This window comes from Rhinoraja longicauda, chromosome 34, assembly GCF_053455715.1.
Source record: "Rhinoraja longicauda isolate Sanriku21f chromosome 34, sRhiLon1.1, whole genome shotgun sequence".
Classification (NCBI taxonomy): Eukaryota; Metazoa; Chordata; class Chondrichthyes; order Rajiformes; family Arhynchobatidae; genus Rhinoraja; species Rhinoraja longicauda.
Window position 1 is genome coordinate 24,195,125 of NC_135986.1, and position 22,320 is coordinate 24,217,444.

The following is a 22,320-nucleotide window of genomic DNA, read 5'->3' on the forward strand; positions in this document are numbered from 1 at the left end:
TCGCTGTGTGCTGGGCAGGGGGTTCAGCAAAGGTCGGGGGGGGGGAGACAGGGAGAGAGGGAAGGAGAGAGGGGGCAAGGGAGAGTGAGGGAGGGAGAGGGGGAGAGGGAGGGGAGAGGGAGAGGGAGGGAGGGAGGGGAGAGGGAGAGGGAGAGGGAGGGAGGGAGAGGAAGGGAGAGTCTGGTTGGAGATCTCAGGAACAGAGGCTGTGGATCTGCCTGTTCAGACTGAGAGAGCAGCAGTGGTCTGAGGCTGGGGTCATACAACCACCCCCGTTTGGAGCTTCACCGGCCGCTCTTAAAGGAGGCAGCCGCAGACAAATGCGCTTACTCTCAAAGTTGAAAACTTAGCCCTGCTTCCACTCCCTCCCCCTCCAAAGCCTCCACCCCACCTTTCCCCTCCCTCCCCCTCCAAAGCCTCCACCCCACCTTTCCCCTCCCTCCCCCTCCAAAGCCTCCACCCCACCTTTCCACTCCCTCCCCCTAAAAGCTCTGCCCCCTTTAGGACCCCAACCCACCCACACCAACCCCACCCCCTCTCCTCCCCTCCCCTCCCCTTCAAGGATCCAAGACTTTGCCTCCCCTTCCACAGCCCCAACTCTAACCCCCCCCCCCTCCCTCCCTCAATGTTCTTAACACCCCCCCTCCAACCCTGGCCCCAACCCTCAACCCCCAACCCAACCTCCCACTCCATACAAAAAATATATTTGAGAACACTGGCACCTTACGCAAAGACTTTACACAATTCAAAAAAAAAAAGAAAAAAGTACACTAAAGTTTTTAACAAACATCCACGAAGCTAGTCCTAGGAAATGAGAACGGCAGAGCGCGAGAAAAGTGGCGGGACTAAGATGGCAAAAGGCTTTCACATTGTACTTGAATATCGTTTAGGTGGGGGTTGGGTCCTAGATGGAGACTCCCCAGAGCTCTGGCTGAGGCTGGAAGGGTAGTGTAACACTGTCTGTCTTCATAGCTGCTTCACAAACGCTATTTCAGGAATTTTGCCTTCGGCCTGAAAGAGAGCACAGTTCAGAGCACAAAAACAGTTTGCAGGATGGCTGAAGAGACTGTTCACAGGCAACAAAGCTCAGGAGATAAAGAGAGAGAGAGAGAGAGAGAGAGAGTGAGAAAAAACTCGCGACTAACCTACTTCTGTAGGAAGGAAGTGCAGATGCTGGTTTAAACCGAAGATAGACACAAAATTAGGGGTTGCCAACTATCTCACTCCCAAATAAGGGACTTCTTCTGTCGTATGTCTTTTAGACCTGCAGCTCCATTGAGGCGAGCCAGAGGCGTCTGCAGACCGCAAATAAGGGACAAAAAGTGACCTCACCCAGCCAGCGGCCACGTGCTCCCGCTCCACCAATGGCGGCCGCCTGGGCTGGCAGGCGGGATGCGATGCAACCTCAGTTAGGCGGCACCTGGGCCTACAATGTCCGGGCCTGCATGTCCGTGCCTACAGTGTCCGTGCCTTCAGTGTCGGGGCCTGCAGTGTCCGGGCCTACAGTGTCGGGGCCTGCAGTTTCCGGGCCTACAGTGTCCGGGCCTGCAGCACCCCCCGGGCCTAATACGGGGACAAGGGCGATCCCGTACGGGACAAACCAATTTAGCCCGAAATACGGGATGTCCCGGCTAATACGGGACAGTTGGCAACCCTACAAAAAACGCTGGAGTAACTCAGCGGGACAGGCAGCATCTCTGGAGAGAAGGAATGGGTGGCGATTTGGGTCGAGAAATCTGAAGAAGGGTCTCGACCCGAAGCGTCACCCATTCCTTCTCTCCAGAGATGCTGCCTGTCCCGCTGAGTTACTCCAGCATTTTGCGTCTATCTTTAGTTCAGTTCAGTGTCACGTGTACCGAGGTACAGTGAAAAAGCCTTTTGTTGCGTGCTAGCCCCATTCTCCTGCCTTCTCCCCATAAACATCACACAAACCAACCTCCCTTCCATCGACTCCATCCACACCCCACGCTGCCTCGGCAAGGCCAGCAGCACAATCACGGACCAGTCTCACCCCCGGCCGCTCCCTCTTCTCCCCTCTCCCCATCGGGCAAGAGGCACAGAAGTGTGAACACGCACACCTCCAGATTCAGGGACGGTTTCTTCCCGGCTGTTATCAGGCAACTGAACCGTCCTACCACAATCCGAGAGAGGTCCTGAACTACGATAAAGCTATAGGTGATAGGAGCAGAATTAGGCCATTCGGCCCATCTTTGAACAGACTTTGCTGGCTTTATCTGGCACTAAACGTTATTCCCGTTATCTGCATCTTCCACCCACCAATTCCGCTGTGACCAGCGCGCAGACTAGTTCTGACCTACACCCCAGGGCTCGACCCCCGGCACCAGGAACCAACTCCCGCACGGTCTCCGTCTGCACGTGACGGAGGGAGGGGGAGAAACAAACCGAGCCCTGGGTTTTACCTGAGAGAGAGAGAGAGAGAGAGAGAGAGAGAGTGCATCTTTGCAGATGATTATGGTTTCCATTTCTCCGCCCCCGACATTTTAGTAAACTAACCTTGAGCTGTGTGAAGATTCGCGCAGCCTGACTGAAATCCCACTCGTTGTCTTGCAGACATCTAGGAAACAAAATGGACAATCAAAGCTGCTTGGAGCGGCACAGATGTTTCGATAGGCACCTGGACGTACAGAGAACGGAGGGATATTGGTCACGTGCAGGCAGAGATCTGTTTAACTTGGTTCATGTTCTTCTTCAGCTTTTACCCCCCCCACCCCGACTCCATCAGTCCAAAGAAGGATCCCGACCCAGAAACAACACCTATCCATTCCCTCCACTTGTACAAGGTTTGCACGTTCTTCCCGTGACCTGCGTGGGTTTTCTCCGGGTGCACCGGCTTCCTCCCACACTCCAAAGACCTGCAGGTTTGTAGGTTAATTGGCTTCGGTAAAAATTGTAAATTGTCCCTAATTGTAATTTAAAATTGTAATTGGCCCTAAGGACGCACCGGCAGCGGCAGCGTCTTCGCCCGCCACGAGTCGCGGGGCTTGGGTCGGCCCGCTGCGGACCTTTCACCGTCCGGCGGGGCCTGAAATAGGCCGTGGGGTTTTCTCCGCCCGGCGGGGGCTTCAATGTCGGGAGTCCCGACCGCCGCGACGTGGCAACTCCAACAGTCTGACTGCGGGAGAAGACGGCAGGGGAAGAGTGCAGACATTCTGACCTTCCATCACAGTGAGGAGGTGACTGGAGGAGACTCACTGTGATGGATGTTTAGTTTTTGTTTTGTGTTGGTTTGTGATTGTGTGTGTGCGTGTTGTTGCTTATTTTTATTGCTCTTATTGTTGCACTGTGTGTGATGGAATTTCGCCCAAAAGACTTGTTTTTCTGGATGAGAATAAAGGGGATTCTGATTCTAATGTGTAGGATGGTGCTGGTGTGTGGGGTGATTGCTGGTCTGTGTGGACTCGGTGGGCCTGTTTCTGTGCTGTTACCTCTAAGTTGATGCTGTCTGATCCACTGAATTCCTCCAGCACTTTGTTTCCCATCTGATCTCTACTCAACACTGCCTCCAAAGTGCAGATGGGCACTTGGCTCTCAACCTGACCGTGTGACGTTGCCACTAAGCTTTGATGCTCCAGGCCTCTGTTTGCTCATTGAAACTATAGAAGGGTCAATGGATTTTGACAGCTCCAAACCATTTTATTGTTAGCGATTAGGACATTGCTCGTAATCATCTCCCCCGCACCCCACTGTCGACTTGAGATATAGAGCAGATACAGCCCCTTCCGCCCACCGAGTCCGCGCCGACCAGCATTCACCTGTTCACACGAGTTCCGACCGAGAAACATAGAAAATAGGTGCAGGAGGCGGCCATTTGGCCATCCGAGCCAGCACCGCCATTCAATGTGAGCACGACTGATCATCCACAATCAGTACCCCGTTCCTGCTTTCTCCCCGTATCCCTTGAATCCGCTAGCCCTAAGAACGAAAAAGCAAAAATCTAACTCTGTCTTATAGTGTATAAGTTTATTGTCATAAACTTATACACTATAAGAGAGTGTATAAGAGAGAGTTAGATTTTTGCTTTTGTCATAAACTTGACAATTTGCAGAAGTCAATTAATCTACGAAATCTGTAGATCTTTGGAATGTGGGAGAAAACCCTCGCAGGTCACGGGGAGAAGGTACAAACTCCGTACAGATGTCACCGTGGTCAGGATGGAACCCGGGTCTCTGGCGCTGTACGGCAGCAACTCTACCGCTGCGCAACTGTGCCGCCCAGCCGCTGCACCATTGTAACCTCCCTGTGGTAGTTAGACTCCAAGCTTGATCCCCCTTGGAATCACAGTGTCTTGTGATCCTTCAATGTCTTTGCTTTCAGCATCCCACACAGTGCAGCCCCATTCAATAGTCCACAACCGTTAATTTGTACGGACACGTATGGAAACGCAATGCGGCGACTGGACCCGAGATGGGGGTTGGGTCCAGTGCGAAGGTTCACCTTGTTCTAGCATCGAGCGGCGCAGTGGTAGAGTTGCTATCTTACAGCACCAGAGACCCTGGTTCGATTCTGACCTTGGGCGCTGTCTGTACGGAGTTTGTACGTTCTCCCCGTGGGTTTCCTCCGGGTGCTCCGGTTTCCTCCCACACTCCAAAGACGTACGGGTTTGAAGGTCAATTGGCTTGGGCAACATTGTGCATGGGCCTAGTGTGTGTTGGATGGTGCTGGTGTGCGGGGATCACTGGCCGGTGCGGACTCAGTGGGCCAAAAGGCCCGTGTCTGCGTTGTATCTCTAAACTAAACACTTGCACGAACGTGAATCAAAGTAGATGTGGCCAATGGACTTGAGATGGGGGGGTTTGATCCAGTGTGATGGTTGCCCTTCTTCCAGCACAGGTTGGTCAGCAGGGTGATCAAGCAGTAGCAAACAGATCATATCGTTGTCTATCAGCTACAGATACTGGGACCATTCACACTGGTGCCGATTCTGAACTCCCACTTCAAAGACCTCATTGTGGTCAGACCTTTGCTGAAACGGCAGCTTGTCAATTATTAGACACACCAAGCCTCCAGTTTGGAAATGTAATCTACGTTGATGAATCTCACTCGAAGATAAGCAGAGGCCCATTCGTTTTCCATTCTTTTGTCAATTAATTTGCTGACATTGAACAGGCTCTGCAGATCAAGGATGGGAGAGGCTGCAAATGGTGGAATCCCAAACTGCTGGAGAAGCTCCGCGGGTCGGGCAGCATCTGCGGAAGGGAATGGACAGGCGGCGGTTCGGGTCAGGACCCTTCTTCGGTCTTTGGAAGAGTCCTCACCAGAAATGCCGTGCGTTCACTTCCCCCACCACAGCCGCAGCCTGACCCGCCGAGTTCCCCCAGCATTGCTGAGCCGCTGAGTGACTCCACGTTGCTGCCTCACAGCTCCACAGACCCCCGGGCTCCATCCTGACCGCGGGCCCTTGTCTGTACGTTCTCCCCGTGACCTGCGTGGGTTTCCTCCAAGATCTTCGATTTCCTCAGAATTAACTAGGTCAATTCCCGGAATGGCGGGACTGTCGTATGTTGAAAGACTGGAGCGACTAGGCTTGTATACGCCGGAATTTAGAAGGATGAGAGGGGATCTTATCGAAACGTATAAGATTATTATGGGGTTGGACACGTTAGAGGTAGGAAACATGTTCCCAATGTTGGGGGAGTCCAGAACAAGGGGCCACAGTTTAAGAATAAAGGGTAGGCCACTTAGAACGGAGATGAGGAAAAACTTTTTCAGTCAGAGAGTTGTAAATCTGTGGAATTCTCTGCCTCAGAAGGCAGTGGAGGCCAATTCTCTGAATTCATTCAAGAGAGAGCTAGATAGAGCTCTTTAGGATAGCGGAGTCAGGGGGTATGGGGAGAAGGCAGGAACGGGGGTACTGATTGTGAATGATCAGCTATGATCACATTGAATGGTGGTGCTGGCTCGAAGGGCCGAATGGCCTCCTCCTGCACCTATTGTCTATTGTCCTCCCACACTCCAAAGATGTGCAGGTTTGTAGGTTAATTAGCTTGGTACAAAATGTAAAATTGCCCCGGTGTGTGCAGGGTAGTGTTAGTGTACGGGCAGATCGCTGTGGACCCGGTGGGCTGAAGGGCCTGTTTCCGCGCTGTATCTCTAAAACGTAACAAAAAAGCTATAAACTAAAATACTGTTTTCTGCAGATCCAGGCCTGCATTAGCCTGCCACCTTTTTTAACCTGGTAACAATCCCACTGATGGATCTGCTCAACATTTCATAGGGCATGGAAGTTAAAGCTGGCAAGGTCCAACAGCACTAGCAGTTAAAATATCTATGAAATCTGTCCACTAAATTCCCTAAAGAAGTTTTATTTGAACTGTTTGTGTGTGGGGGTCTGCATCTCCTAATTTGGGGCTGACATTGTCGACCTCCTCGTGGTGAGCCCTGTTGACTGACCTCACTCAGCCAGGCGAACGACAACAGAGACAGCAGAAGCAGAAGCAGAAGCAGCTTCATAACTTCTGCTGCCTCAAACGCAAGAAGAAGGAGATCTCCTCATTTAAAAAAAACCCTCAAATTGTCTGTGTGGAGTTTGCACGTTCTCCCTGCAACCAAGTGTGTTTCCTCCTGGGTGCTCCGGTTTCCTCCCACATTGCAAAAACAAAGACATTAAGAAAGGGTTTGTAGGTTAATTAGCCCTCTGTAAATTTAAGAAAATAACTGCAGATGCTGGTACAAATCGAAGGTATTTATTCACAAAATGCTGGAGTAACTCAGCAGGTCAGGCAGCATCTCAGGAGAGAAGGAATGGGTGACGTCTCGACCCGAAACGTCGCCCATTCCTTCTCTCCTGAGATGCTGCCTGACCTGCTGAGTTACTCCAGCATTTTGTGAATAAATACCTCTGTAAATTCAGTTTAGTTTGTTTAGAGATACAGTGCAGAAACAGGCCCTTCGGCCCACCGAGTCGGCACCGACCAGCGATCCCCGCACACTAGCACTATCCCATACACACTCGGGACAATTTACAATTTGACCAAAGCCAGCTCACCTACAAACCCGCACGTCTTTGGAGTGTGGGAGGAAACCGAAGATCTCGGAGAAAACCCACGCAGGTCACGGGGAGAACGTACAAACTCCGCACAGACAGCGGCCGTAGTCGGGATGGAACCCGGGTCTCCGGCGCTGTAAGGCTGCAACTCTACCGCTGCGCCACCGTGTGTAGGGAGTGGGTGAGAAAGTGGCACATGATGCCCTTCAGGACAGCGCGCACGAACAGACCCGTGGCACGAATGGCCAGACTCCAGAAGATCCACAAACTCTGAGGTTTCGCACTGTTTCATTGCAAATGGCAATTTTTAATCAGTAAAATGAGACAACACTGAAGTTCGTTGCGTTTGAAGAAGGGCCTCGACCTGAAACGTCAGAGTGATACAGCATGGAATCAGGCCCTTCGGCCCTACTTGTACACACGGACCAACATTTCCCATTTCCACGAGTCCCACTTGCCTGCGTTTGGCCCATATCCCTCTAAACCTGTCTTATCCATCGGCGAAACCAAACGCAGGCTCGGCGATCGCTTCGCTTAACACCTGCGCTCGGTCCGCGTTGGCCAAACTGATCTCCCGGTGGCCGAGCACTTCAACTCCCCCTCCCACTCTGACCTTTCTGTCATGGGCCTCCTCCAGTGCCATAATGAGGTCCACCGCAAATTGGAGGAACAGCACCTCATATTTCGCTTGGGCAGCTTGCAGCCCAGCGGTATGAACATCGACTTCTCCAACTTTAGATAGTTCCTCTGTCCCCCTCCCCCTTCCCAGATATCCCTCTATCTTCCTGTCTCCACCTATATCCTTCCTTTGTCCCACCCCCCTGACATCAGTCTGAAGAAGGGTCTCGACCCGAAACATCACCCATTCCTTCTCTCCTGAGATGCTGCCTGACCTGCTGAGTTACTCCAGCATTTTGTGAATAAATACCTTCGATTTGTACCAGTATCTGCAGTTATTTTCTTATATTATCCATGTAGACATCACCTATTCCTTTTCTCCAGAGATGCTGCCTGATCCGTTGAGTGACTTTTTATGTCTATCTTCGGTGTAAGCTGGCACCTGCAGTTCCTTCCTACACATTTTGTATACTCCACTGTAACACCTCCTCAAGGTATGCCTACATTGAAATTATCCTCTCTCCAACGAGAGTTCTGCAACGACCCCTTTCTTAAACGTTGGGATAGTTCCTACCTCGTTCCATACACCCACCACCCTTTGTGTGAAAAAGTGACCCCTCGGGTTCCTATTAAATCCTTCCTCCCCTCACCTTAAACCTATGTCCTCTGGTCCTCGATTCCCTTACTCTGGACAAGAGACTCTGTGTGTCTACCCGATCTATTCCTCTCGTGATTTTACACGCCTCTGTAAGATCGCCCCTCATCCTCCGAAAATAGACACAAAAAGATGGAGTAACTCAGCGGGTCAGGCAGCACCTCTGGAGAGAAGGAATGGGTGCAGGAAAGAACCGCAAATGCTGGTTTAAACCGAAGTCTGAAGAAGGGCATCGACCCGAAACGTCATCTTTTCCTTTCCTCCAGGGATCCCGCTGAGTTACTCCAGCATTTTGTGCCGATCTTTGAAGCCATTGTGCTGGCTGGTTTGGACTACCCTTTGTTTCCTGATTGAGCAGAGTACACCAGAGAGACAAAAGGACGGGTTTGGAGGGATATGGACCAAACGCGGGCAGGTGGGACGAGCGTAGCTGGGAACATTTTGGCCGGTGAGGCCAGGTTGGGTCGAAGGGCCTGTTTCCACACTGTATCACTCTATGACTCTAGACACAAAATGCTGGAGTAACCCAGAGGGATCTCTGGATAGAAGGAATGGGTGACGTTTCGGGTCGAGACCCTTCAGATTTCTCGACCCGAAACGTCACCCATTCCTTCTCTCCAGAGACGCCGCATGTCCCCGCTGAGTTACTCCAGCATGTTTGTGTCTATCTTCAGTGTAATCCAGCACCTGCAGTTCCTTCCTACAAAGTACATCAGACAGCGGCTAAATGGTATTGGTTCTCCTTCAATGGTGCAATTTACACCTCTGCCTAAGGGCACTTCAAGGGATTATCCCAGTCTGCTACTGAAACAGGATGTGTAAATGACAGTGCTACAGAGAGAGTGATAACCGGAGCCTGGATTTAACTAGTTGTCGCTGATGCACATTACCAGATGCTGCAGCTCCACCAGTTGCTCCACTTTGATTTTTAGATTTAGATTTAGAGATACAGCGCGGAAACAGGCCCTTCGGCCCACCGGGTCCGCGCCGCCCAGCGATCCCCGCACACTAACACCATCCTACACACACTAGGGACAATTTTTACATTTACCCACCCGCACGTCTTTGGAGTGTGGGAGGAAACGAAGATCTCGGAGAAAACCCACGCAGGTCACGGGGAGAACGTACAAACTCCGTACAGACGGCGCCCGTAGTCACGATCGAACCTGAGTCTCCGGCGCTGCAATCGCTGTAAGGCGGCAACTCCACCGCTGCGCAACCGTGCCGCCACTGCTTTGTGTTGACCTGATCCTAACGAGCGCTTTGTTTAACGTCACGGGGGACGACGACCCCAAATGACAGGGAAAGCAAGTTCGGAGAGCTGGTGCGTGTAACACTCACTTCTGCGACCACTCGATGTTCATGTTCGACTGCTGGGAGAACACCTGCAGCATTTCCTGTTGGGGGGCGGTGAGGGTGGGCACGGGACTGCTCGACGGCGTGGGCGCGGGGGTCACAAAGGCCTTGCGGATCTCCTCCGTGGTCGCGTTCCTGATGAAAAGCTGGTCGTTCACAATGCACAGCCTGAGGAGAGCAAAGGGAACAGGGAGGCATTCATTAACATTAACATTAACAACACTTTATTGTCACTCGGCTTTTTACACCGAACAAAATTTCAGCAGTCGCACAAAACACAGCAAAAAAGAAAAGAACACAGGACACCCGATCGACCCCAACACAAACATCCATCACAGTGACTCCAAACACCCCCTCACTGTGATGGAGGCAACAAAACTTCCCCTCTCTTCCCCCCGCACCCACGGACAGGCAGCTCGACCCCCACCGAGGCAAACGACACTGTATCACTCTATTCAGTGTCAACACCACCAACACCTGTGGGAAAGAACTGCACAATAGACATAGAAACATAGACAATAGGCCCTTCGAGTCAGCACCGCCATTCAATATGATCATGGCTGATCATTCTCAATCAGTACCCCGTTCTGGCTTTTTCCCCCCATATCCCTTGATTCCCTTAGCCTGAAGAGCTAAATCTAACTATCTTGAAAACATCCAGTGAATTGGCCTCCACTGCCTTCTGTGGCAGAGAATTACACAGATTCACAACTCTCTGGGTGAAAAAATATTTCCTCATCTCGGTCCAAAATGGCCGACCACTATCCTTAAACTGTGACCCGTGGTTCTGGACTAACCCAACATCGGGAACATTTTTCCTGCATCTAGCCTATCTAATCCTCTAAGAGCCAGCACCGCCATTCAATGTGATCATGGCTGATCATTCTCCATCAGTGCCCCGTTCCTGCCTTCTCCCCATACCCCCTGACTCCGCTATCCTTAAGAGCTCTATCCAGCTCTCTCTTGAATGCAGTCAGAGAATTGGCCTCCACTGCCTTCTGAGGCAGAGAATTCCACAGATTCACAACTCTCTGACTGAAAAAGTTTTTCCATGCTGGTTTAAATCGAAGATGGACACAAAATGCTGGAGTCACTCAGCAGGAACAGGCAGCGTCTCTGGTGAGAAGGAATGGGTGAGAAGGGCATCGACCCGAAACGCCGAGACCCTTCTTCAACCGTTCCTTCTCTCCGGAGACGCTGCTTGTCCTGCTGAGATACTGCAGGATTTTGTGTCTACCACCACCATCATCGCCTGGCCAGGCCCATCCCTGCAACTCCAACCCAGTGCTGCCCGCCAGGGCAATGAACCTTAATGGTCAAGTTAAGACTCCGAACATTTATTGGCCAAGATGGCCGCTCGCGGGTCCAGGCAGCGGGTAGTCGACGGCCGGACAGGGGTCGGCTCCCTGCCCCTTTTCAGAGATAGATTCAAACTTTAAAATGTGAATAACTAGACCAAGCGGACCCGCTGGGCCCAAACCTACATTGGTGCAGCACCCTCTCCTCCCCTCCACCTTCCCTTCCCTCCCCTTCTCCCCACTCCATCCCCCTCAATCCTCCGTATCCAACATCCCCCCCCTCCACCCCTCTCTCCCCCCTCCCTCAGAGATAGATTTAAACTTTAAAAATGTGAATAACGTTAAAAATATAACACCGATTTCAATGAGACTTCTTCCATTAGCACCAAAGGGACGACGGTGAGTAAGGTGGGCCTAAAATTGTCGCGCTATCGTGTACCGTTTTAGCTGTGGTTCAGGAACAAACAAACAAACAAACAAACAAATGAGAGTTTTGGTATACAGATGCCACAGCTCACTGGGAGATAGCGATTATTTGCACACTTACCCTGCGTTCCCAGCAGGCACGGCAACGAACACCCTCGAGAAGGCCCTCACGGACTCCCTCGATTTACTGTCGACTGTGGATAAATTGACGCTTTTTTTTAGTTTGGAGAAGATTTGACGTTGCAAGAACTCAATTTTTTTTTTAAAACTAAAGATTTCGACCAAGCTGAACAGAGCAAACGCACGCACCTTCTTTGAAAACGCCATGCACGGTGAAACAGAGCAGCGTGTTCTGAAACAGAAAGGAAAACGTTGTCATTTTGCGTGGTTCATTATTTTGCAAGGCAAGAGTTGGTGCAGTCACTTTCAATGTTTAATGGTATCTAGGGGAGCAGTTCAGTTTAGTTTAGTTGAGAGATACAGCGCGGAAACAGGCCCTTCCGCCCACCGGGTCCGCGCCGCCCAGCGATCCCCACACATTAACACCATCCTACACGCACTAGGGACAATTAACACTTATACCAAGCCAATTTACCTACAAATCTGAACGTCTTTGGAGTGTGGGAGGAAACCGAAGATCTTGAAGATTTACGAAAGATCTGGGTTTAGGAATCTTTCCGTTGGTGCCGTCTCCTGGTTTAAGCGATGGGGGTTCAGAAAGAATTCCCCTTATCCGGGGCCCTTGAGTTGATGGGAATATGGGGCAGTGCGAGCAGAGGAGAACAGTGGGGAAAGGTGGATCGCCCTGTAAGCCGGCATTGACTCAATGGGCCGAACGACCTCGAGTGTCACAACAGTGTCCGTGCCGACTCTCGCACATTAACACTATCCTACACGCACTAGGGACAATGTTTAAAAAAACATTTACCAAGCCAATTTACCTAGATACCTGGACGTCTTTGGAGTGTGGGAGGAAACTGGAGATCTTGGGGGAAACCCACGCGGGTCACGGGGAGAACGTGCCAACCGTGGTCGGGATGGAACCCGGGTCTCCGGCGCTGCCAGGCAGCAGCTCTACCCGCTGCGCCACCGTGGCCGCCTGCACTGATCAATTACACTGATAGAGCAGTTTGCCAGAGTTCAGTTTTATCACGTCAAAGTTTTAAGAGCAGCACTGGGAACTGAGTCGAGGAGGTCGCGGTGCAGGAAAAGCAGCTCATCAGTTTAGTTTAGCGATACAACACAGAAACAGGCCCTTTATTCACAAAATGCTAGAGTAACTCAGCGGGTCAGGCAGCATCTCAGGAGAGAAGGAATGGGCGACGTTTCGGGTCGAGACCCTTCTTCAGACTGGCCCTTTGGCCCACCGGGTCCGCGCCGACCAGCGATCCCCGCACACTAACACTATCCTACATCCACTAGGGTAAATTTTTACATTTACCAACCCAAACCTGCACGTCTTTGGGAGTGTGGGAGGAAACCGAAGATCTCGGAGGAAAAGCCCACGTGGGTCACGGGGAGAACGTACAAACTCCGTACAGACAGGCAGCACCCGTGGTCGGGATGGAACCCGGGTCTCCGGCGCCGCATTCGCTGTCGGGCGGCAACTCCACCGCTGCACCACCGTGACCGCCCAACGTCGCTTCCACTCACCGTTTGTGTGCTGACGTCCACCACGAAGGAAGCTGTGTCGTGCTGCGTCTTTGGCAGCTCGTTGAGAAACGCCACCACGTTTAGCCTGGTGTGCTTTAACAACCTCGCCCTCAGTGCTGGCAGCAAAACAAAAGAACAGCCAGTAAAGGAAATTATCCGTGCACTTAAAAACAGACGACCATTCCACTCACTCCTCTAGGCTTGTATACACTGCAATTTAAAAGGATGAGAGGGGATCTTATTGAAACAAACAAGATTATTAAGGCATTGGACACGCTAGAGGCAGGAAACATGTTCCCAATGTTGGGGAAGTCCAGAACCGGGGGCCACAGTTTAAGAATAAAGGGTCGGCCATTTAGAGCGGAGATGAGGAAAAATATTTTCAGTCAGAGAGTTGTGAATCTGTGGAATTCTCTGCCTCAGAAGGCAGTGGAGGCCAATTCTCTGAATGCTTTCAAGAGAGAGCTAGATAGAGCTCTTAAGGATAGCGGAGTCAGGGGGTATGGGGAGAAGGCAGGAACAGGGTACTGATTGAGAATGATCAGCCATGATCACATTGAATGGCGGTGCTGGCTCGAAGGGGCGAATGGCCTACTCCTGCACCTACTGTCTATCTAGCGGGAGAGTCCAGGACTAGAGGTCACGGCCTCGGAATTAAAGGGCGTTCTTTTCGGAAGGAGATGAGGAGAAACTTCGAAGGTAGACACAAAATGCTGGAGTAACTCAGCGGGACAGGCAGCATCACGGGTGAGAAGGAACGGGTGACGTTTCGGGCCGGGACCCTTCTTCAGACTGAAATGAGGAGAAATTTCATGAGCCAGAGGGTGGTGAATCTGTAGGAATTCATTGCCACCGAAGGCTGTAGTGGCCAAGTCAGTGGATATTTTTAAGGCAGAGATAGATTTTTGATTAGTACCGGTGTCAGAGGTTAGGGGGAGAAGGCAGGAAAATGGGGTTAGGAGGGAGAGGCAGATCAGCCATGATTGAGTGGCGGGTTAGACTTGATGGGCCGAATAGCCTAATTCTACTCCTGTCACTTATGATCTTTACAGTAGGTTATCCACACAGGTAGAGGCGGAATCACAAAACAATACGACAATTAATCAAGAACCAGAGGACAGATGTTTAAGGTGAGAGGGGAAAGATTTAACAGGAACCCGAGGGGTAACTTTTTTTTACACTAAAGGTAGTGGGTATATGGAACGAGCAGCTGGAAGAGGTGGTTGAGGCTGGTACTATCGTGATGTTTAAGAAACATTCAGACAGGTACATGGATAGGATAGATTTAGAGGGATACTAGACCAAGTGGACCCGCTACATTGGTGCAGCACCCTCTCCTCCCCCCCCCGTCCCCCTTCCCTCCCCTCCACCCCCTCCCCTCCCCCCTCAATCCCCCTTATCCAACATCCCCCCCCAACCCCCTCCCTCCCTCTCTCCGTTCCCCCTCCCTCAGAGATAGATTTGAACTTTAAAATGCGAATAACGAAAAATATAACACCGATTTCAATGAAACTCCTTCCATTAGCACCAAAGGGATGACGGTGAGTAAGGTGGGCCTAAAATTGTCACGCTATCGTGTACCATTTTGGCTGTAGTTCAGGAACAAACAAACAAACAAACGAGAGTTTTAGTATATAAATGCGCCAAACGCAGGCAGGTGGGACGAGTGTAGACGGGACATGTTGGTCGCTGAGGGCAAGTTGGGCCGAAGGGCCTGTTTCCGTGCTCTATGATCTCAAAATCCCTCGACAATATCTAGAGCAGTGCCTTGTACTAGTGCAAGTGACCCCAAATAATGTAGTTGAATAGCAATGGATATGGAGAGGAAGTACCACTGCACCTCCTGGCAGCATGGGCAAAGAGCAGTTTGCAACCACCAAATACCAGAAGGGTTACAAACACGGTGTGCTTGTTTGCTTCTAAGATTTGTTTAGTTGAGTTTAGAGATACAGCGCGGCCCACCGAGTCCGCACCGACCGGCGATCCCCGCACACTAGCACCATCCCACACACACCAGGGATGATTCACAATTTTACCGAGGACAATTAACCTACAAATCCGTACGTCTTTGGAGTGCGGGAGGAAACCGGGGCACCCGAAGAAAACTCAAGCGGTCACGGGGATAACGTACAAGCTCCGTACAGGCAGCGCCCGTGGTCAGGATCGAACCTGCGAGGCAGCAACTCTACCGCTGCGCCACCCTGAAGCACTTTACTCTGGGCGGGTTTGCTGCAGTTTTACACCATGTAGTCCATTGGTGGGAAAGTCCAACAATAGATAATAGGTGCAGGAGTAGGCCATTCGGCCCTTCGAGCCAGCACCGCCATTCAATGTGATCATGGCTGATCATTCTCAATCAGTACCCCGTTCCTGCCTTCTCCCCATACCCCCTGACTCCGCTATCCTTAAGAGCTCTATCTAGCTCTCTCTTGAATGCATTCAGTGAATTGGCCTCCACTGCCTTCTGAGGCAGAGAATTCCACAGATTCACAATTCTCTGACTGAAAAAGGTTTTTCCTCATCTCCGTTCTAAATGGCCTACCCCTTATTCTTAAACGACGCAATGGGTGTAGAACAAACCGATAACAGTTAAGTTAATGATTCGATGTCCCCTTGTGATTATTTAGTGACTTCACAATGACTCTCGGGTAACTGCCTTCAATGTCACAACCACAGGCAATGTAAACAACAACCTCCGTTAGGTTAACACTTCTAAAATGAGCAGCGGTGGTGTCAGCCCAGACCCAAGCAGACAGACTGCACTCCCAGGGCTTGGGTTCAGCGCTGAGGGGCAAATTATACCCTCAAATGCGATTTTTCACAAGCTGGAGTCACACACTCAATCTCATCAACTGACCTAACCCGATGCAGTTTTGGGCAGTCAGTAGCTACATTCTCTTCCAGCCAGTTTGCATTTGCGCATCCATCATATTAAACAACAATCATCCAACGTTTACAATTCTTAAGGGATTGCAGACACAAAATGCTGGAGTAACTCAGCGGGTCAGGCAGCATCTCGGGAGAGAAGGAATGGGTGACCGTTCGGGTCGAGACCCTTCTTCAGACTGAGGATCGGACAGGCTAGATGCGGGAAAAATGTTCCCCGTGTTCGGGGGAGTCCAGAACCAGGGGTCACAGTTTGAGAATAAGGTGTCGGCCATTTAGGACTGAGATGAGGAAAAACTTTTTCACCCAGAGAGTTGTGAATCTGTGGAATTCCCTGCCACAGAAGGCAGTGGAGGCCAATTCACTGGATGGCTTCAAGAGGGAGTTAGATTTGGCTCTTAGGACTAACGGAATCAAGGGATGTGGGGAGAAAGCAGGAACGGCGCACTAATTTTGGATGATCAGCCTGATCATCATTCCCATGGTTTTATCCTCCCATCACTTTAGAGCTATACGGTGCGGAAACAGGCCCTTCGGCCCAACGAGTCCGCGCTGATCAGCGACCACCCATGTACATTAACACTATCCCACACACACTAGAGACAAATTTACAATTTTTACCGAAGCTAATTAACCTGCAAACATACACGTCTTTGGAGCGTGGGAGGAAACCGGAGCACCCGGAGGAAACCCCCGCAGGTCACGGGGAAAACGTATAAACTCGACGAACACAGGTTTGGTCACATTTAAAAGAATGATGGATCGCGAGCGCTAAGATTTTGCTTTAGACTCAGAGGAATCTATAACTTGAGGGACACAAAGTGCTGGAGTAACAAAGCTGGTCAGGCAACATCTCTCAAGAACATGGACAGATGACATTTCAGGTTGGGACAGCTGAAGACACAAAAAGGTCTAGTAACTCAATGGAACACGCAGCATCTCTGGAGAGACGAAATGGGTGACGTTTCGGATCGAGACCCTTCTTCGGAAGTTGGTCTAGGCATCAAGTACGTTCTTCAGAAGAAGAGTCCCGACCCGAAACGTCACCTTTAGTTTAGTTTAATTTAGAGATACAGCGCGGAAACAGGCCCTTCGGCCCACCGGGTCCGCACCGAACAGCAATCCCCGCACACTAACACTATCCTACACCCACTAGGGACAATTTTTACATTTACCAAGCCAATTAACCTACAAACCTGCACGTCTTTGGAGTGTGGGAGGAAACGGAAGATCTCGGAGATAACCCACGCAGGTCATGGGGAGAACGTACAAACTCCGTACAGACGGCGCCCGTAGTCAGGATGGAACCCGGGTCTCCGGCGCTGCATTCGCTGTAAGGCGGCAACTCTACCGCTGCGCCACCGTGACCTGTTCATGTTCTACAGAGACGCTGCCTGACCCCCTGAGTTACTCCAGCACTTTGTGTCTCTTTTTGTTAACCAACATCTGCAGTTCCTTGTGTAGGAGGGAACTGCAGATGCTGGTTTATACCGAAGACACACACAAAAAGCTGGAGTAACCAGGGGGTCGGGCAGCCTCTCTGGAGAAAAGGAACAGGTGACGTTTTGGGTCGAGACCCTTCTTCACTTCCTTGTGTCTCTATAATTTATGGGCATAATTTCAGAGTAAGGGGTGAGAGGAGACATGTAGAATTTTCTTTCAGGTAACGAATCTCTGAAACTCTACTTCAACCGCAATGATGGATGAATTCAAGGCCGAGGTGATCTGCCTTTTGTTCCAAGGGTCTGAGGCAAAGTATGGAGAAGTGGAGTTAAGGCAGGGATCATATCAACGATCATATTACTTTATATTATATATTATATTGTAGCTGAACACAGCCTCAAAGTGCAGCTTTTTCCCTGGTTAACTTCTGCTCCTGTACTCAATGCTTTCTTTTGTGGACAAAATGGTGCAGGTAATGCACAATTAAAAAATATACGTGTCACGTAGCCAATAGTCAATAGGCAATGGACAATGGGTGCAGGAGTAGGCCATTCGGCCCTTCGAGCCAGAACCGACAATCAATGTGATCATGGCTGATCATTCACAATCAGTACCCCGTTCCTGCCTTCTCCCTATACCCCCTGACTCCGCTATCCTTAAGAGCTCTATCTTGCTCTCTCTTGAATGCATTCAGAGAATTGGCCTCCACTGCCTTCTGAGGCAGAGAATTCCACAGATTCGCAACTCTCTGACTGAAAAAGTTTTTCCTCATCTCAGTTCTAAATGGCCTACCCCTTATTCTTAAACTGTGGCCCCTTGTTCTGGACTCCCCCAACATTGGGAACATGTTTCCTGTCTCTAACGTGTCCAGCCCCTTAATAATCTTTCGATAAGATCCCCTCTCATCCTTCTAAATTCCAGTGTATACGCCTAGTCGCTCCAGTCTTTCAACATATGACAGTCCCGCCATTCCGGGAATTAACTGAGTAAACCTACGCTGCACGCCCTCAATAGCAAGAATATCCTTCCTCAAATTTGGAGACCAAAACTGCACACAGTACTCCAGGTGCGGTCTCACCAGGGCCCTGTACAACTGCAGAAGGGCCTCTTTGCTCCTATACTCAACTCCTCTTGTTATGAAGGCCAACATTCCATTGGCTTTCTTCACTGCCTGCTGTACCTGCATGCTTCCTTTCAGTGACTGATGCACTAGGACACCCAGAAGAACAAAATACAGGCCTTTAACGTCTTCCAAATGCCGGAGGGGCGGCACAGTGGTAGAGTCGCTGCCTTACAGCACTAGCAGCACCAGAGACCCAGGTTCGATCCCGACTACAGGCGCTGTCTGTACGGAGTTTGTACGTTCTCCCCGTGACTGCGCGGGTTTTCTCCGAGATCTTCGGTTTCCTCCCACTCTCCAAAGACGTGCAGGTTTGTAGGTTGGCTTGGTTATAAGTGTAAATTGTCCCTAGTGGGTGTAGGGTAGTGCGAATGTGCGGGGATGGCTGCTCGGTGCGGACTCGGTGTGCCGAAGGGCCCGTTTCCGCCCTGTATCTCTAAGCCAAACTACTGCACGATGACAAAAGAAAACACAGCCTGAGCTAATATCCGTCTGCAGAGATCAAACAAAGACAGACGACTAGCAGGCAGCAGAAAACAAAAGATCAGTCTGAGTCAGCGTCTTCCAGGGAAGGGAAAAGCAACAAAAACCCGAGAAGCTATCTCAAACCTACCCTTATCAAAGGATAGATTATAAATGAAAGATTACAGATTGTTATGTCGTGGCTACAAAAGGCAGGTAAGATTGCCACAATCGCATGCAAATATATCCTGCAATAGGTGCAGTCTCCCATCAAATCTAAAGCAACTTCTCAAAAAGGGCTGGGGCGGGTTTAGAAAGTGATGCGGGATCCGATGGTTAAAATGAAACCCGCTTTATGGCAAGTATAAGTTTGCAGATGGACCAGACAATGGCTGCTCGAAACCTGGTGCTGAATTGTATCTCTGTTTTAATACTCTAGGTGCTTTGAAGCTGAATGAGTCAATTCAAACAAGGAGAGGAGGCGTAACACTATTTATTTTATTTTTGCTAAAACAAACCACGGTGGCGCAGCGGTAGAGTTGCTGCCTTACAGCGAATGCAGCGCCGGAGACTCAGGTTCGATCCTGACTACGGGCGCCGTCTGTACGGAGTTTGTACGTTCTCCCGTGACCTGCGTGGGTTTTCTCCGAGATCTTCGGTTTCCTTCCACACTCCAAAGACGTGCAGGTATGTAGGTTAATTGACAGGGCAAATGTAAAAATTGTCCTTAGTGTGTGTAGGATAGTGTTAGTGTGGGGGGATCGCTGGGCGGCGCGGACCCGGTGGGCCGAAGGGCCTGTTTCTGCACTGTATCTCTAAATCTAAAATATTATTTTGTTTCAACCCTCGTGATCAGGGTCAATTGCCTGATTAAGTGACTATCTTCTGCAAAACAAAAATTACTGCCTCAGCAGGTCAGTGGAGAATAAAGCTGAAAGTTTGTCAACTCGAAGGTCTGTAGATCTCCTGACCCGCTGAGTGCAGCCAGAGTTTTCTGCTTCTATTTCACAGTAAGAACATCTGCTTGAAGTAGCAGAAAATAGTGGACATTGCCCAGTCCATCACAGGTATCGTCTTCCCCCGTTACTGAGGGGATGTACAGTAAGTGCTGCCTCAAGACGTTACTCAGATCAAAGACCCCCTGAATTTTATCACTTTGTCTAAATACTACGGGTGAATTACAAGTTTCAGATTTTTAAAAAAGATTTAGATACAGCGTGGAAACAGGCCCTTCAGCCCACCGGGTCCGCGCCGCCCAGCGATCCCCGCACATTAACACTATCCAACACACACTAGGGACAATTTTTACATATTACCCAGTCAATTAACCTACAAACCTGCACGTCTTTGGAGTGTGGGAGGAAACCGAAGATCTCGGAGAAAACCCACGCAAAACACGGGGAGAACGTACAAACTCCGTACAGACGGCACCCGCAGTCAGGATCAAACCTGAGTCTCCGGCGCTGCATTCGCTGTAAGGCAATGTTCTAGGAGCAGAATTAGGCCATTCGGCCGATCTACTCCACCATTCAATCATGGCTGATCAATCTTTCCCTCTCAGCCCCATTCTCCTGCCTTCTCCCCATAACCCCTGACACCCACACTAACCAAGAATCTTCCAATCTCCGCCTTAACAATGTCCATAGACTTGGCCTCCACAGACGTTTGTGGCAATGAGTTCCACAGATTCACCACCCTCTGACTAAAGAAATTCCTCCCCATCTCCTTTCTAAAGGTACGTCCTTTTATTCTGTGGGTATGGCCTCTGGTCCTAGTGGAAACATCCTCTCCACATTCACTCGATCCAGGCCGCTCACTATTCAGTAAGTTTCAATTCAGAAAGTCCCCCCTTGAAACATAGACAATAGGTGCAGGAGTAGGCCATTCAGCCCTTTGAGCCAGCACCACCATTCAATATGATCACGGCTGATCATCCAAAATCAGTACCCCGTTCCTGCTTTTTCCCCATATCCCTTGATTGCCTTAGCACTAAGAGCTAAATCTAACTCTCTCTTGAAAACATCCAGTGAATTGGCCTCCACTGCTTTCTGTGGCAGAGAATTCCACAGATCTACAACCCTCTGGGTGAAAAAGTGTTTCCTCATCTCAGTCCAAAATGGCCGACCCCTTATTCTTAAACTGTGACCTCACCTGGAGTATTGTGTGCAGTTTTGGTCTCCTAACCTGAGGAAAGACGTTCTTGCCTTAGAGGGAGTACAGAGAAGGTTCACCAGATTGATCCCTGGGATGGCGGGACTTTCATATGAGGAAAGACTGGATAAACTAGGCTTGTACTCGCTGGAATTTAGAAGACTGAGGGGGGATCTTATAGAAACATAAAATTCTTAAGGGATTGGAGAGGCTAGATGCAGGAAGATTGTTCCCGATGTTGGGGGAGTCCAGAACCAGGGGTCACAGCTTAAGGATAAGGGGGAAGTCTTTTAGGACCGAGATGAGAAAACATTTCTTCACACAGAGAGTGGTGAGTCTGTGGAATTCTCTGCCACAGAAGGTAGTTGAGGCCAGTTCATTGGCTATATTTAAGAGGGAGTTAGATGTGGCCCTTTTTGCTAAAGGGATCAGGGGGTATGGAGAGAAGGCAGGTACGGGCTACTGAGCTGGATGATCAGCCATGATCATATTGAATGGCGGTGCAGGCTCGAAGGGCCGAATGGCCTACTCCTGCACCTATTTTCTATGTTTCTATGTTTCTATGTGACCGCTGGTTCTGGACTCCCCCAACATTGGGAACATTTTCCCTGCATTTACCCTATCCAATCCTCTAAGAATTTTATATGTTTCTATAAGATCTCCTTCCTTCCTAAATTCCAGTGAATACAAGCCCAGTCCACCCAGTCTTTCATCCTATGTCAGTCCCGCCATCCCGGGAATTAACCTGGTGAACCTACGCTGCACTCCCTCAGTAGCAAGAATATCCTTCCTCAAATTCGGAGACCAAAATTGCACACAATGCTCCAGGTGCGGTCTCACCAGGGCCCTGCACAACTGCAGTAGAACCTCCTTGCTCCTAAACTCAAATCCTCTCACAATGAAGGCCAACATGCCGTTAGCTTTCTTCACTGCCTGCTGTACCTGCACGCTTACTTTCAGTGACTGATATACAAGCATACCGAGGTTTTGTTGCACCTCTCCTTCTCCTAATCTAACACCATTCAGATAATAATCTGCCTTCCTGTTCTTGCCACCAAAGTTGATAACCTCACATTTATTCACATTATACTGCATCTGCCATGCTTCTGCCCACTCACCCAACCTATCCAAGTCACCCTGCAGCCTCACAGCATCCTCCTCACAGCTCACACTGCCACCGCAAACTTAGTTACATTTAATTCCCTCATCTAAATCGTTAATATATATTGTAATCAACTGGGGTCCC

General features: G+C 50.2%; 1 protein-coding gene across 1 annotated transcript in view; it reads right to left on the reverse strand.

Moving 5' to 3' along the window:
* Positions 1-687: 687 nt before the first annotated feature.
* Positions 688-22,320, reverse strand: part of nxf1b (nuclear RNA export factor 1b) — a 98,073-nt gene continuing 76,440 nt past the window's right edge. Inside the window, exons 16-21 of the mRNA XM_078427823.1 lie at positions 13,013-13,128; positions 11,669-11,711; positions 11,481-11,553; positions 9,621-9,803; positions 2,515-2,575; positions 688-1,011 (exon numbers count right to left, since the gene is read on the reverse strand). Coding sequence (XP_078283949.1) covers positions 967-1,011; positions 2,515-2,575; positions 9,621-9,803; positions 11,481-11,553; positions 11,669-11,711; positions 13,013-13,128 — 521 coding nt within the window. The 3' untranslated portion in view covers positions 688-966. The remainder of the gene's footprint in view (positions 1,012-2,514; positions 2,576-9,620; positions 9,804-11,480; positions 11,554-11,668; positions 11,712-13,012; positions 13,129-22,320) is intronic.